The sequence below is a fragment of the Siphateles boraxobius genome, unplaced genomic scaffold (assembly GCF_051911475.1).
Source record: "Siphateles boraxobius isolate OS27281-9 unplaced genomic scaffold, OSU_SipBor_1 48, whole genome shotgun sequence".
Taxonomy (NCBI): Eukaryota; Metazoa; Chordata; class Actinopteri; order Cypriniformes; family Leuciscidae; genus Siphateles; species Siphateles boraxobius.
This window is the reverse complement of record NW_027509119.1, coordinates 2,069,587-2,087,500: the sequence shown is the minus strand read 5'-3', so window position 1 is coordinate 2,087,500 and position 17,914 is coordinate 2,069,587. Positions and strand designations below refer to the sequence as shown.

The following is a 17,914-nucleotide window of genomic DNA, read 5'->3' as shown; positions in this document are numbered from 1 at the left end:
AAAAAAAAATTTATTTAAGCGAAGGGTCTTTTTTTTTTTTTATTGTATTGCATGTTCAGATCTGGCGGGGAAAGAGTCAAGGTTATTTTCGTAAACGAAAACTGAAACTAAGACTAAAACTATTGGTCAAAAAACATTTTCGTAAACTGAAATAAAATTAAAAATTCATAATAAATGAAAAACTAAAACTAAACGAAACTAACAACAGTTACTGAAAAACTAACTGAAATAAAATAATAATTAGCAAAAATAAATAATAGTTTTCGTTATTAAGCTCATTACTTTGGCGGAAAATCTCAAGTTCTGCAAAACAAGTTCGTCAAGCACAAAAAACCTTTAATGTTCTAGGCTACTATGTTTGAGATGTCATGTTTGCATGGAGGTTGACAGGCTGAAATGTGCTGTTATTATCTTTGTTTTTATAAAACATTTAGTGCTAATAATAATCCATGTGGAGACATTTCCCCGCAATGTATGGAATACCAGGACACACACACACACACACACACACACACACACACACACACACACACACACACACACACACACACACACACACACACACACACACACACACACACACACACACACACACACACACACACACACACACACACACACACACACACACTCTGGTGCACTATCTTAGTGGGGACTCTTCATAGACGTAATGGTTTTTATACTGCACAAACTATTCTGTCTTCTTACACTAACCTGACCCCTAAACCTACCCATCACACAACTTTCTGCATTTTTACATTTACAAAAAAGCTAATTTTGTATGATTTATAGCCTTGTGTACCTCAATGTTGGTCTCCACAGTGACACGAGTCCCCATGAGTCTGTGTGTATTCAGGTTTAAGTCCCCACCAGGATAGAAAAACATATACACACTCACACACTGCATAGATACTTCATTATTTAATCACACTGGCTTCACAGCAGGTTGTGTTGGCTGTAGTCAGATGAATTGAGCTGGGTTTTGTTTTTAATGTACCAGTGATCACTCTGCCACATTCACAGCTGATAAAAGTAAACTAGGCACGTTTAACAATATTTCATCTTTAATATGAATTAGTTTGTCTGAATTTTTCATATTTTTTTCTTGTATACTTTTAAGTTCCATTTGTTTGGTGCTTTGTTCAATCTCAAACCATTATTTTATTTTTACTATTAAGATGTCTGCACAAGGGTTAACTGTAATCTGGGCAAACATTAAACTTTGCTGAAATTAATCGTCTCGCTTTGGTCTACACTGGAAGTGTTCTGTTTGCTCTGCTAAACTATAATTACTAAAACTGAAACTAAATAAAATAAAAACTAAATAGAAATGTGTTTGCAAAATAAAAACTAAACTAAACCATTAATAAAACTAACTAAAACTAAACTGAAATTTAAAGCAAATTTGAAAACGATATTAAAATAAAAACTAATTTAAAAAAGCAAAACTATAATAACCTTGGAAAGAGTTAAAGAAACCTAGAAATCCAAGCTCAAGATGGATCATTACACAAAGTTTCCCCTTCCAAATGGTTGAACTAAGCCTGAACTAAAACTAACAAACTTAGTAAAATAACTGAAACCAAGCTGAATAGTAATTTGTAACTGAAAACAAAATAAAATCAAAACTAAATTAAAAACCTCAAACTTTTTTGTTTCATGTTTGTACTTTTTTTCTGTTCTTAAAGGGTGATGAAACTGTTGTTGTTGTTGATCCTCTTTTAAATCATGTTCTGGGTTTTAAACCATCAAGTCTATGTGACGTATTCTCACTTTATCCTTTAAAAATCTGCTGAATTATGATTATTATTCATAACGATGTGTTTATGCCTTTTATCTTTACTGTGTGTATGCAAACAACACAAAAGTGAGTCATTATAGAATAACAATTACAAAGTTTATTTTGTGAAAGCGAATGTGTGTGTATTAATTCACAGATGATCTGCTTGATTTGTATATTGTGATGTGAGCTTACAATATGTAAAAATACCTCATAAAAAAACTACTGGGGTCCTTCATTTCAGGGTCTCACTCAAGGTCTTCGGGACCAAATGGTCCGGAAGGGTTTGATTCATATTTATTAAAAGAAAATCATATTATTTTTTTTTAACTTGTTTTTTATAATATTTTTTCTTTTCTGTTTTGGTGTTTTGAGATAATTTAAGATTTATAATTAATATTTATGCAATAAATATGACCCATTTTCCCCCCATTGAATATAATAGAAAATAAAAAATAAAAAAATATATTTTTTAAAATTTTTTTAAAGCTGTATTTCATTTTGGAGTCAAGCCTAGACCTCATAAAAGCCATTTTTTAAATGAGATGGATGCCATCTTGTGGAGAAACTGAGCATTTTAAAAATGCAAAACACATATGTAATCTGAATTTATTCGTTTGTTTATGTATAAAAGTGTGTTTGTGTGTGTGTGTGTGTGTGTGTGTGTGTGTGTGTGTGTGTGTGTGTGTGTGTGTGTGTGTGTGTGTGTGTGTGTGTGTGTGTGTGTGTGTGTGTGTGTGTGTGTGTGTGTGTGTGTGTGTGTGTGTGTGTGGATGTGTCTGTTTTGCACTCTTGATGTTTTATAGATTCACCCCTTCACTGTTGTGTGCTTTTTTTCTGGATCGTGGCTGATTTGTAGATTGTACGCACAAAAAAACTCTGTATTGTCACATTTTTGCCAATTTGCCATTCATTTCCTGTGCGGGTCCATTTGGACCCGAAGGCCCTGAGTGTGACCATTTTTTTTACAACCACTTAGATTATTCAAATCCTGTCCCGAATTTTTTGGGGTGTTCATATAACAAGTACCAACAAAGTCACCAAATTTCGGACCATTCCGATGAAGCTATGATTTTACACATTTTTTTATTTAAATTCTTCGGGACCATTTGGTCCGAAGAACCCCAGAGGGTTAAAAACTTAAAAATAAGCCCTGAAATTGTCTCCCCATTTGGGGAATTCAGACCACATGCAATAATAATAGTTTGATTACTAATATTTTCTGTAAAACTGTTATTGTGGCAAGTATTTGTTTATAACGTTGATGTGTGTTTGCGGCGCGTACTCGACCTGTCCTTATTTCGTTTAGTCACTGTTTGTTTCTTTAGTAAGATTAGCCTTTTTTTTCGGGTCTTGTACAATTTTTAACGTCACACTGTCTTTAAAACACAGCACTGTAGTAGTTGTGCGCTTAAAAACACAATGCAGTGGCCAATCCATCTGAATGTGTGTGTTTTCAGCAAAAGTGCTTTTAGCAAAAGTGTGTTTTTCTGCTAAATGAATAAATGTAAAAGTGCTTTAAAGCAGATCAATTTAAAGTGTTTTAGCATTTGAAATATATCAAAATAGTCAAGTTTGTTTATTTGTCATATATATACAAATTTAAAAGACAATTTGTACATTGAAATACATTCGGTTGAGGCTCAGGCATCCAACAGTAGTGCAATTTATAGCATTTCAAAACTATTTAGAGAGAAAAAAAATATTATCTTGATGAAAATGTCAAAATGAAATCAAAATGACAATTCGGTTACACTTTATTTTAAGGTGTCATTGTTACAGTGTAATTAAATATTTAAGTACAGTGTAATATTAATTAACTACATGTACTTTACTATAGGATTTGGGTTTGGTTGAGGGTTAATTGCATGTAATAATGCATCATTTACTGTTATTACTATGGTAATTACATCATGTAACATATGTAACAAGAACTCTGTAAAATAAAGTGTTACCGACAATTCTTAAATTTATGGAGTATTTCAGAGTATATTATGAATGATTTATCGGTGCACATCATTATTGTTTTAATAATCTTGGGTCAGAATAACTGCATTGTTATGACGAGGGCGGGGCAACCTGTCAATCACATGAGATCAGCCAATAGCAAACCACCATTCAATCAACTACTCACAGACACAATCAAGCCCCGCCCACATTTGTTCTTGTTCCCGTTTCACTCGGATATACGACACAATAGAGAATAAAAGACTAGCACAACTTACCGTTCATGATGACTTATTAATCAGTGTTTCATATTTTAGTTTACTTTAAACTGATTGAAATGGCTTATAATTTTAGTATTGTTTTTTTTACATTTTACCTGTTTTTATGTTGATAATAACTTGACACGAAAATAGTTTAAATGTATCAAACATATAAACAGTTTTTCAACAAAAATCTGTATACTCCTTTCTAGTCACCCTGGTGTGCAGAAAATGTAAATATGAATGGGAATATACTTTATTTCACTCATAAGATTTTCTAGGGTGCCAATAACTTTGGCCAATGTATATTACAGAAAAACATTTATTACATAATGTGATTTCCTCCTCGCTTTCGATCATTTTACTTCAAGAAAGGTTGTTTTTGTAAAAAATAATAGATCAGAAGGATAAACAATGCTGATTTATTTTCACATACCATATTTTCCAGGGGTGCCAATAATTCTGTCCATGACTGTATATTGTAGTCACATTTTATAAACACAATATTTGTAATGAAAATTTTAATTATTGTTTTCATTATCATTAAAAAGGTAGATTTTTAATCATCCCTCTCTTTCACCCTTTATTTCTCTTCCATCTCACTGCTGTTTTTTTAAATATCCTCCTCTTTCTTGAAGAGAGACAGAGTAATTAAACATTCATGTTGTTTTTGATCTCCTGTCTCTTCTCTGCCGCTGGTTTCAAGCACTAACAATGAAAAAAGAAAGATTTATAAAAAATAAAACAAATCAATAGCCGTGTTGAGTTCTGTTATTTTGACCATCTTCATCCTCCTCGTCTTTCCAGTTTACAGTGGATGTTTTAGAATAGGTCAGATCCGAACCCCTTCATCCCTTTATCCCTTTATTCCTTCATCCCTTCATCCCTTTATTCCTTCATCCCTTTATCCCTTTATTCCTTCATCCCTGTATTCCTTCATCCCTTTATTCCTTTATTCCTTTATCCCTTTATTCCTTCATCCCTGTATTCCTTCATCCCTTTATTCCTTTATTCCTTCATCCCTTCACCCCTTCATCCCTTTATTCCTTCATCCCTTCATCCCTTTATTCCTTTATTCCTTCATCCCTTCATCCCTTTATTCCTTTATTCCTTCATCCCTTTATTCCTTTATTCCTTCATCCCTTCACCCCTTCATCCCTTTATTCCTTCATCCCTTCATCCCTTCATTCCTTTATCCCTTCATCCCTTCATCCCTTCATTCCTTCATCCCTTCATCCCTTCATCCCTTCATTCCTTCTTCCCTTTCTTCCTTCATCCCTTCATTCCTTCATCCCTTCATCCCTTCATTCCTTCATCCCTTCATCCCTTCATTCCTTCATCCCTTCATTCCTTCTTCCCTTTATTCCTTCATCCCTTTATTCCTTCATCCCTTCATTCCTTCATCCCTTTATTCCTTCATCCCTTCATCCCTTTATTCCTTCATCCCTTCATTCCTTATTCCCTTCATTCCTTCATCCCTTCATCCCTTTATTCCTTCATCCCTTCATCCCTTTATTCCTTAATTTCTTCATCCCTTTATTCCTTCATCTCTTCATTCCTTCATCCCTTCATCCCTTTATTCCTTCATCTCTTCATTCCTTCATCCCTTCATCCCTTTATTCCTTCATCCCTTTATTCCTCCATCCCTTCATTCCTCCATCCCTTCATCCCTTTATTCCTCCATCCCTTCATCCCTTCATCCCTTTATTCCTTCATCTCTTCATTCCTTCATCCCTTCATCCCTTTATTCCTTCATCCCTTCATCCCTTTATTCCTTCATCCCTTTATTCCTCCATCCCTTCATCCCTTTATTCCTTCATCCCTTTATTCCTTCATCCCTTTATTCCTTTATTCCTTAATCCCTTTATTCCTTCATCCCTTCATCCCTTTATTCCTTCATCCCTTCATCCCTTTATTCCTTCATCCCTTCATCCCTTTATTCCTTCATTCCTTTATTCCTTCATCCCTTCATCCCTTCATCCCTTTATTCCTTCATCCCTTTATTCCTTCATCCTTTCATTCCTTTATTCCTTCATCCCTTCATCCCTTTATTCCTTCATCCCTTCATCCCTTTTATTCCTTCATTCCTTTATTCCTTCATCCCTTTATTCCTTCATTCCTTTATCCCTTTATTCCTTCATCCCTTCATCCCTTTATTCCTTCATCCCTTCATCCCTTTATTCCTTCATCCCTTCATCCCTTTATTCCTTCATCCCTTCATCCCTTTATTCCTTCATCCCTTCATCCCTTTATTCCTTCATCCCTTTGTTCCTTCATTCCTTCATCCCTTCATCCCTTTATTCCTTCATCCCTCCATCCCTTTATTCCTTCATCCCTTTATTCCTTCATTCCTTCATCCCTTCATCCCTTTATTCCTTCATCCCTTCATCCCTTTTATTCCTTCATTCCTTTATTCCTTCATTCCTTCATTTTTCCCCAGTGAATCGGTGTGTTCCAGCTCATTAATCTCTGTCTGCACCTAAAGAGCCACTTTAGTTGATGTAGAGCCAGTCTGTGCACAACAAACCTGCAACACACACATCACACACACATCACACTGCCAGTGTTGGGTAAGTTACTCAAAAAAAGTAATCCACTACAAATTACTAATTACTACTTTAAAATTGTAATTTGATTAAATTACTGATTACTGCATGTAAAAAGTAATCAGATTACTAATTACTTTACTTTCAAGTTACTTTGAAAACCTATTAAAACTACAAGAATACACTACAAAGTGAAACTCAGTTCTTTCCTTAATTTAATATTGCAGAATACAGACATCCCAAGTCTCCTGGAAGTTCCGGGAGTCTCCCGCATGTTGATAGCGGCAACCTGATGACCGCAAATTAGTTCATATCTCCCGGAATCTAGACCGAGCGAGAAAGAGCGCGCATGCGAGACAGAAGAGAGGGCTGTTTCTCAATATGTTCTTGTGGACTTGTGAAACGTCATCAGTCGCTGCCCAAGTACTGTTCCAATTCAGAGTTCACATCTAGCCAAGTCCAGTTCAAGACCCCTGATGTGTTCCTGATCCGCCCCTTTTACCCAGGATGCATCGAGAGGTGACTTTAACTTTGTAGCCTATTAGAGAGCTGACTTATGTTTGACTGAACTGTTTGCTTTATTTCTAATTGTACAGCTTCTTATACCTTTTAGGCTACTTATACTTTTATACTGGATATTATTGAACATTAAAACTGACATTTAACAAAAAGAGACAGGGTTGTGTAATTTTATTTTATATATTTTAAAATATATAGAATATTTTTTATATTTATTTTACTATACATTCTCTTCACTGTATGTACATGTATAATAAAATAAAATGACAAGTCTGTCTCTGTTAAATGTCAGTTTTAATGATCAATAATGTTTCATATTTTTAAAATGAAAACAAAAAGAAGCAGGGTTGTGTTTTATATATCGTGTTGTTATAAATATATGCAGTGAAGATAATCAATGTATGCGCACATTTGTGTGGCCATTAGCCTAATATGTTTACGATTTTTTTAAATGAAAAGAGCCAGAGTTGTGTTTTATGACATATTTTGTTTTATTGTTGACGAAAAGAGGCAGAGTTGTACTTTATACCATATTTCGTTTAATTGTTGCCTGAAATATAGCTACATAAAGAGACCGGAGTAGCCAGAGCTGCTGAGTGACGCGATCAAGAACGCCTCGGTTCCGTTTGCAGAATAACCGGACTCGCGTCCTCTCGTCCTCGGGAGTTTGTTCTCCTGAGTCGAACTTGGCAAGTCCGAACTACCAAGGACGCAAGTCCGAAGTTTGCGTAGGCTACTATTGAGAAACGGCCAGACTGTGCTCCAAACCGTGTAGCGCTGCGTGTGTGTGTGTGTGTGTGTGTGTGTGTGTGCCTCATGAAGCGCGTTCTCCGGTAATTCATTAAAGCGCATGCTGACGCAGCCGGCCAAACGTGATTAGAAAGGCATTTTACTAAATATTTTTTTCTTAACAATACATTTGTAACGCAAGTAACTTAATTTTATTGACATCAGTAACTGTAATCAAATTACATAAATTTAAAATGTAATGAGTTACATTACTGCGTTACCACGAAAAGTAATTAGAATACAGTTACTTTGTAACGCGTTATACCCAACTCTGCACACTGCACACACTCGCTGTCAGTGGACCAGGGTTTGAAATGATCACCGGCGTGATGCGTGTATAAATCAGCTGTGGCGAGTAACGTTGTCAAATCATGAGCCAATTTGGCATTACTTATTATATTTACTTAGCCTGGTTAAAACCAGACCCTTCTCAGTCGTAACTGAGTTAGGGTGCGGGGAAGGTTCATTCACAGCTCATTTCCAAAGGGGAGTCACCAACGGACGTCGGTCAAATGCCTCTGTAAGCAATTGCATAGACCTTAAAACCAATCAGATCGATCGTCATCTTGTAAAGCCCGCCTCAACGTGTGTTATTGGTGCCTCGATTTGGAAAGATTGGAAATGAGCTTGAATGGGCTCTTCGCTAGACTAACTTGCAGAGCAAATCTAAATTTGCCGAAAGTTCGTCTGGGTTTTCCCAGGCTAATATTTACTCACTTTGCTGGGGAAGTTTGTGTAAGACAAATCTAAAGCCATGAGTCATCATGTTGTATTAATACAGCGTATTGCGCAGAATCTGCTCATATCTGGCGTACTTGAACACACACGTCACTACGCTACACATAACTGCGCGCTTGTTCATTTGCATTAACGCAATAGTGAAGATTAAAAAGCATTTGGTGAACAGAAAAGACTGATATTTTCCAACATCCTACATTGTTTCGGTGTTCTTTGTTCTGTATTGTTCAGCTAAAATACATTTTGGTGATGAGGATGAAAGAGGAAGAGAGGAGATGCTGGATAACAGGATCTTCTTTGAATAAGAAAATAATTATGAAATCCAAATATATATATATTTAATTTGATATATTATAGATTATAAATACATTATAAATTAAATGTGTGCATCTCTACACTGATTACACATGAAGACGTCAGATGTAAAAGCCTCTAAGTCCGTCTAAAGTTTTTGTTCAATATTAATGTTTTTATCTGACTTTTCTGTATAGATTTCTACACAAGTACCGGCAGTTCTGAATGTGCTGAGGCTGGGCTTTAGTGTGTTTGAAGTGAAAGTATGCGAAGAGCATTTACTCAATATTATTAACTCATTTTTTGACAGAGGTGGCTTTTAAAGGCTTTTGCATCAGAGGTTCTCACATTTGTACACTTTCCACTTCAAAGAAGACATGCATGGTGCTTTAATTTTGATAAACATTTTAAAGTCCCCTTGCTGTCAATAATTGCTTCATCTTTGATCACCAAAATTATATATTTAAACGTTTTTCCTTGAAAATAAATTATTCATGCCTTAAAGGCAGGGTAGGTAGAATTCCCCAAAAATACTTTTTTCCAAATTTGTTTAAACTGTCCTTATACAGTATATCAATGCATAATTAAAATGTAATTACTCTGGAAAATAAATTATATAAATCGAGTGTCTGTAGTCCTCTCAGGACTGTAATAAACACAGCTCATTTTTCCATTCGGGACGAAAGAAATGATTGGCTGGGGCGACTGTCACTCTCCCTCGCTACCATGGATACCACCTCTGCTGATACAGGAGCAGCCCAAATGCGCGCACCCGTTTGAAGAGGCACGGAAGCTAGTTTAATTGTTAAACTAAATAACAATTATGGCAGAGAAAGAACAGTCAAAATTCTCAGTACCTGCATATAGAGGCAGCGAAGTCAAACAAGTTAAAAAAAGGAAGACAAAAAGTCTTTGGATAAATCAAGATATCGTTCGAGAGTCAATATCGGCGTGGCTTTCCTGCGGTGGCGACAACTGCGGGATCTCAAGGGGCTGAAAAGTGACTCCATGATGGCTTTATTTCTGCTGGACTGGTAATCTTGCTGTTTTTATTTTCATGGCATTTATTTTTTCATGAAGCATGTATCACTAGCACCCGTAGCTACCTAATATAGCTACCTAGCGTTACGTAGCATAACTAACGTTACACTGGCTTAGCTATGACGGTTTAACTTTGGTGTCGACTGGTATAACGTTACTGTTAGTGAGCCAGGGTTGAGACGATAAATAAACAATACCTTGCACGACCTCCTCTTCTTCGCCCTCGACCCCGGACCTGTCCTTGAGCCGAGATGCGGTACTTGTCTCCGGAGTGTAGTCCTCATCAGAGCCAACAGTGCTTTCATCGTGGAAGCTCTTACATGCAAAACACCTGTATATGTTATGAATCTTACAAATTCACCTTCATCATAGTGTAACTGATAGTAACGGCAAACGTGTATCAATGAAGCTATTTATAGACCCCTTTTCAGTTGGTAAACATGGTGACGTTTTTGTGGGCGGAGCTTAGGTGGTGGCAGAATGATCCCTCTGGCCGCTTCCCTAACGTTAGTATGCAAGTTTTGAAAGGTTGTTTTTTAACAATGACTGGAGAAAATCCGATTTGATCTTAATGTGCAAGGTCACTCACTGCCCGGGACCGCGATTGTTATTTGCAATAGTTAATTTTAACGGACGGAACCAGATTGGCCGACCCATAGCCGTTACACGCTCACTCAATGATGAACGATCTGACAGGATTAACGTTAACGCTAGGCTACCTCCGGTTGAGTGACGTGACTTCTACACCTATCCGATAGAGAAACTGAGGGCATATAAATCTTTAGATGCCTATAACTATGTGCTGAATGGTCACGTACAAGCGCTGTGTGGTACGATCCGCAGTTCTGCCTAGCCAGCGCCAAGAAGACGACAATGTAAAGAGTGACATTACGGTGCAATTTTAACGATGTGAATATTTTCTAGAAATAAAAATTCCAGATACAGCTTATTAATTTTTCATTGATTCTTTCACCCAACAACACAACAAGGAGACATTTAATAATAATAATAACAATTTAAGCTCCTTATTATGTAGCCGAATCTGTGCTGGTTTGTATTGGCCGCCTGCAGTTTTCCCTTCGTTTTGCCTCCAGCTAGCGCCGCGACGTAACTGTGACGTCGGCTCGAAATTGGTCTATAGCTTTGCCTTATAATGAGTTTGATTCGGTTACGAGCTAGTAAAATATTTTAAACTTTACCAGTATCGATATGCAAGCTTGATAGTGAGTACTAACAGCCATTTTAATTGTTTATATTCATACTGATAAAGTTAGTTATTTTATTACTTGTGATTCTGACATGATGTCACTACATGCACTGCGCTTCTCTCTGCTCGGCGCTGGTAAACGCGTCCGACTCTTCCAGCTGAGCGAACGGCCGGGATCGCGCGTTCATGTGTTTTGGGGGCGTGGCGAGAAGGGAGGGGGTGGGAGTTAATGGAATAATGAGCTGTGTTTATTACAGTCATGAGAGGACTACAGACACTCGATTTTTATAATTTCTTTTCCAGAGTACTTACATTTTAATTATGCATTGATATACGAATAAGGACAGTTCAAACAAATTTGGAAAAAGTATTTTTGGGGAATTCTACCAACCCTGCCTTTAAAATCGCTTGAATGTAACTCGACACCCTGGCCTCATTTAGTATTCGCGGTGGTTTAATGAATATGCAAATGAGCCCCGCCTTCACTCACTCGCTCAGCACAGAGATCCACTCGTTGACGATCACACATGATGTGGGGTTCATTTGCATATTCATAGAACCACGCACGCATACTAAATGAGGCAAGGGTGTCGAGTTACATTCAAGAATTATTTTTCGAGGAAAATTTTAATTTTGGTGAGTTTTAAGGGATAAAATGGTTGACTACAGAGGGACTTGTAGAGGGAACCACTTTCCTGCACAATCACTGCATAAAATGTTGATTCCTACTGGGTCCAGCTATTAGTAGCAGTGCTGTCCTGCCTTTAATGATGATGCTAACGGGCCAGGGAAACCGTTTGGTCCTCGCAACCCCATGCCACGCTGACCTCCGTCCCACGGCCTGCTTTATCCCGAACCGAGAGCACTTAAGTCCCATCATGCCTCGGGCCTCGTCTGCTCACGACAAGCACTTCAGCCCTCAATCAATACAGCTCGTAGAACTGCTCAATTTCCACCGGGAGAAAAGCAGAGGTATTTGATTGCCTCTTCAGCTCAATTCACTTGTGTGTGTGTGTGTGTGTGTGTGTGTGTGTGTGTGTGTGTGTGTGTGTGTGTGTGTGTTCTTTCATTCAGTTATACTTGGAGTTTTTACCATGTGAATACTGATTCAATGTAGTTTCATTGTGTTGGAGAACGCTGTTTCGTGTGTAGGTGTGCGAGTGTGTGTGTGTGTGTGTGTGTGGGTGTGTGTGTGTGACTTATTTTATTAATTCATTCAGTTATACTTGGTGTTTTTACCATGTAAATACTGATTCACTGTAGTTTCATTATGTTGGAGAACGCTGTTTCGTGTGTGTGTGTGTGTGTGTGTGTGTGTGTGTGTGTGTGTGTGTGTGTGTGAGTGTGCGAGTGTGTGTGTGTGTGTGTGTGTGTCACTTATTTTATTAATTCATTCAGTTATATTTGGTGTTTTTACCATGTAAATACTGATTCACTGTTATTTCATTGTGTTGGAGAACGCGGTTTCGTGTGTGTGTGTGTGTGTGTGTGTGTGTGTGTGTGTGTGTGTGTGGCCTGGTAAACCCTACATTATGGGGACAAAATGTCCCCATAAGGATGGCAATATCTGAAATCCTTGCTCGTGTGGGGACATTTTTTGGTCCCCATGAGGAAAACAGCTTATAAATCATACTAAGTGATGTTTTTTGAAAATGTAAAAATGCATAAAGTTTTCTGTGATGGGTAGGTTTAGGGGTAGGGTTAGTGTAAGGGAATAGAATATACAGTTTGTACAGTATAAAAATCATTATGTCTATGGAAAGTCCCCATAAAACATGGAAACACTACATGTGTGTGTAAGTGTGCAAGTGTGCGAGTGTGTGTGTGTGACTTATTTTATTCATTCATTCAGTTATACTTGGTGTTTTTACCATGTGAAAACTGATTCACTGTAGTTTCATTGTGTTGGAGAACGCGGTTTCGTGTGTGTGTGTGTGTGTGTGTGTGAATGGCTAATCAGTCTGGTGACACACCTGAGCAATACTCCTGCCCCTCTGGTTGTCATGCATTATAAATCAAAAGACTGTATTTGCATGCATTGTTATTATTAATCGCGCATCTCAAGTTGGAGAAAGGAAAGCGGGGTTCAGAAAAATGCTAATGAGTCGTGCTGACTGTGGATTTTCTATTGTTTGTCTGGACTCTGGGCATAAATAAACATGTTTTTGTTAATTATTGATTAGGGACCTAGGGGCATAAACACAGGACTTACAGTGAAGATATAAGGTCCCTCGGTGAATAGAAAACCAAATGATCTCAAGAGGAGACAGGAATTATTTTAGTGTATCTTTGACAAGCTCAAGACTTCCATTAAAAGCTGAAGGTTCTGTCATAAAACCACTCTCAGACTCTGAAGGTTTGCCGTGATGACTTACAGGCTGTGATTTGTAAAAAGGATATTTGAACGAGAACGTCATGGTTGAAATTTTGATGTTATTTAAAGGGTTCTTTCAAACAAAAATGAAAATTCTGTCATTAATAACTCACCCTCATGTCGTTCCTTTCTTTGGACTTTTGTTCATTTTTGGAACACAAATAAAGATATTTTTTTACGAAATCTGAGAGCTTTCTGTCCCTCCATTGACAGTCTACGCAACTACCACTTTATCTTTACCTTATTTTAGAATACCTAAAATATATGCTTGTAAAAAGTGTTTTCTTCAGCCATTATCATAATTTTATCACCTCCGCCTCGTTTTGAGCCATTACAACCCCTGTAAATGTTTAATGCAGTTTTTCAAATGCAAGAAACGTGTCTTTCAAATGAAAGATTGATATCAAAGAGCGCACCCAGGTTCCTAGTTAGTTAGTTCCTGGTGTTAGACAGTATTCTAGGTTATTAAGTGCAGAGGTCCTTGGTCCAATAATTAGAAACTCTGTTTTTTCAGAATAAAGTAGTAGGAAATTACTAGTCATCCAATTTTCTTATATAAGCTATGCATACCATTAATTTTGTGAATTGATAAGTTACGTCAGGGAGCGAAGAAATCAGCGTATCATCAGCATAACAGGGAAAACTAATGCCATGCTTCCTAATGATATCTCCTAATGATAGCATGTACAGAGTGAACTGCAACGGTCCTAGTACTGAGCCTTGTGGTACGCCATACTCAACTTGTGATCGATGCAACAAAACATTTCAGGCATTTAACCAAAAAAAACAGACGTTTGAACTGCACATTTATGATGAATCTGGATGATATAAAATGCTAAAATGCATCACTTATATTGCCCTCAGTCATTGATCAATCATTGGTCCACCACTCTCTTCTATTTTTCATTTATTTATTTTCTCTTCCTTCACTTCATGATTGTATATTTGATTTGAGATTTCATTGCTCTTATTGTAATTTGACCTTTTGAGAATTGTAAATTGTTAATGTTGTTTGTTCAATGGCAATTTTGTATATAAATTTGTTTATTTCTCAATAAAAATAAATAAAAACTTGTATTTAAATTTTTTTTTAAAAAGGCTAAGCGAGAGGGGAGCAGATGCTAGCGTGCGGCTCGTTCCCGATAATCCCGCGGGAAAAGCAGAAGTGTAGACACTGGAGGTGTGAGTCGGACAGTGCTCAGGCTAATTACACTAATTGACGCTTCACCCCCCCCCCCCCCCCCCACACACACACACTCCCTCTCCGGGGGCCAATCAGAAAGACTGGCCTGACGCAGGTGTGTTACGGCCATAATTGCAGTGCTGATATTCGTGTGTGTGTGTGTGTGTGTGTGTGTGTGTGTGTGTGTGTGTGCGTGTGCGTGTGTGTGTGCGTGTTTGTTTCTTCACACACACATTCTCAGAAGCCCATTAAGCCCACAGGTCGTATTGAGACTAGCGTTCCTTTGAAACCATCAGGGTCCAACACACATAATGAGAGGAGGTCACATGACCGCTTCCCTCGTGGACCTGCAAGTGTGTTTTTTGTGGGATCGCCCATCTGTCACATTTTTTTTTATGCATTAGCGAATAATTAATTAAAACTATTTTATATTCAGTGCAAAGATGAGGCAGTGATTGAAGAAGATGATGTAAACAGAGTTTCCCGAGGCCAAATATCAGCTATTGCATATTGCTGTTTTGCAGGGTTGTTTTCATTCCAAAACCAAAAGAACGTTTTATTTTAATAAATTGTATTTTGCATTAATAATAAAAACAAGCATGTTGTAAAGACCTTCTAGCTGGAAAAAATAAATAATAATTTTTTTTTTAATTTAGAAATGAGAAATTCGCCTTAATTTGGCAATATCTATATTATTGCATCCTTCTCATAAGCATTTAATAATTTTTGACTTTTCAGTGCGAGTTAAATCTCTCTTTTGTGGTCCATTTAACCTGTAAAAGAAAACATGATTATAAGGTGTTTTTCACTTCCATCCCTCGTTAACAAATATATATCAATTTTAAATGACTATATACGAAAATGAATAGTAGTTTTTAAGATTGATGTGGTTTTGAGATTTGGAAAATGAGCTTGGAACAAAATATGATCAGAATATCGACTTGCATAATTATGCACGCCCTGTATATACACTCAGTCACATATACACACACACACACACACACACACATACTCGCGCACACACACGCAGCCATTCTCACTTGCACACACGTGCACTCGCAAACACACTCAAGCGCACACACTCACACTCCCACACACACATGCACACTCGCACACACATTCACTCGCATACACACTCAAACACACACACACTCGCACACACACATGCACTCACACACCCACTCAAACGCACACAGGTGCACTCACACTCACACTCAAAAACTCACACATGTGCACTCGCACACACACTCACACTTGCACACACACTCACACTCGCACACACGCATTCACACTTGCACACACTCACTTACACACACATACATTCATATATATTGCCATGGTGTCTTCTGACTTTAGTGTGTAGTTGATGTTTCTCTCTCCCGCAGTGTTCTGTCTGAGGAATATGAGGAGTTCGTCAGACGAGCGAATGCAGTCGTGAAAAAACATCAGGAGCGTTTGATCCCTGGAGAGCCACAGCTCAACATGTGTGACGCAGCAGTGATGGTGAGATACACACACACACTCACACTCACACTCACACTCAGACACACACACACACACACACACACACATCAGGAGCGTCTGATCCCTGAAAAGCCACAGCTCAACATGTGTGACGCAGCAGTGATGGTGAGACACACACACACACACACACACACACACACACACACACACACACACACACACACTCACACTCAGACACACACACACACACTCACACTCACACTCACACTCACACTCAGACACACACACACACGCACACACACACACACACACACACACACACACACACACATCAGGAGCGGCTGATCCCTGAAGAGCCACAGCTCAACGTGTGACGCAGCAGTGATGGTGAGACACACACACACACACACACACACACACACACACACACACACACACACACACACACACACACACATCAGGAGCGTCTGATCCCTGAAGAGCCACAGCTCAACATGTGTGACGCAGCAGTGATGGTGAGACACACACACACACACACACACACACACACACACACACACACACACACACACACACACACACACTCACACACACACTCACACACACACACACACACACACACACACACACACACACACAGACACATCAGGAGCGTCTGATCCCTGAAGAGCCACAGCTCAACATGTGTGATGCAGCAGTGATGGTGAGACACACAAACGCACTCACAGTCACACACACACACACACACACACTCAGACACACACACTCACACACACACGCATCAGGAGCGTCTGATCCCTGAAGAGCCACAGCTCAACATGTGTGACGCAGCAGTGATGGTGAGACACACACAAACACACACACACTCACACTCACACACACAGACACACACACACAGACACACACACACAGACACACACACACACACACACACACACAGACACACACACACACACACACACACACACACACACTCACTCACTCATTCACTCACACACACTCACACACATTAGGAGCGTCTGATCCCTGGAGATCCACAGCTCAACATGTGTGACGCAGCAGTGATGGTGACACACACACACACACACATCAGGAGCGTCTGATTCTCAATATGTGTGACGCAGCATTGATGGTGAGACACACAAACATTTTATTTTTTAAATTTGTTCTGTTTTTATAAATTAGTATATTCAAAAATAATTTGAAAAATAATAGTAATTATGATTATTAATAACGATGAGCAGTCTTTGTAGGCTTTTCTCACTGCAAAACTGTGCATTTAGTGTCATTATTGCACAGAAGGTTGTAAATGTAGACCAACAGCTGGTGGAGCAACAGCGCCATCATGTGTTCACTGACAGTAACAGCAACATCATGTGTTCACTGAAAGTAACAGCACCATAAAGTGTTCACTGACGGTAACAGCGCCATCATGTGTTCACTGACAGTAACAGCACCATCATGTGTTCACTGACAGTAACAGCACCATAAAGTGTTCACTGACAGTAAAAGAGCCATCATGTGTTCACTGACGGTAACAGCACCATAAAGTGTTCACTGACAGTAACAGCATCATAAAGTGTTCACTGACAGTAACAGCTCCATCATGTGTTCACTGACAGTAACAGCTCCATCATGTGTTCACTGACGGTAACAGCACCATAAAGTGTTCACTGACAGTAACAGCACCATAAAGTGTTCACTGACAGTAACAGCACCATCATGTGTTCACTGACAGTAACAGCACCATCATGTGTTCACTGACAGTAACA

At 38.4% G+C, this 17,914-nt stretch overlaps 1 protein-coding gene across 2 annotated transcripts in view; it reads left to right on the top strand.

Annotated features, from left to right (window-relative positions):
- galns (galactosamine (N-acetyl)-6-sulfatase) overlaps window positions 1-17,914 on the top strand; it is a 67,169-nt gene that overhangs the window by 37,926 nt on the left and 11,329 nt on the right. For both annotated transcript variants that reach the window (XM_077201559.1, XM_077201558.1), the window contains one exon: window positions 16,064-16,181. In XM_077201559.1, the coding sequence (XP_077057674.1) occupies window positions 16,064-16,181 (118 nt within the window). The remainder of the gene's footprint in view (window positions 1-16,063; window positions 16,182-17,914) is intronic.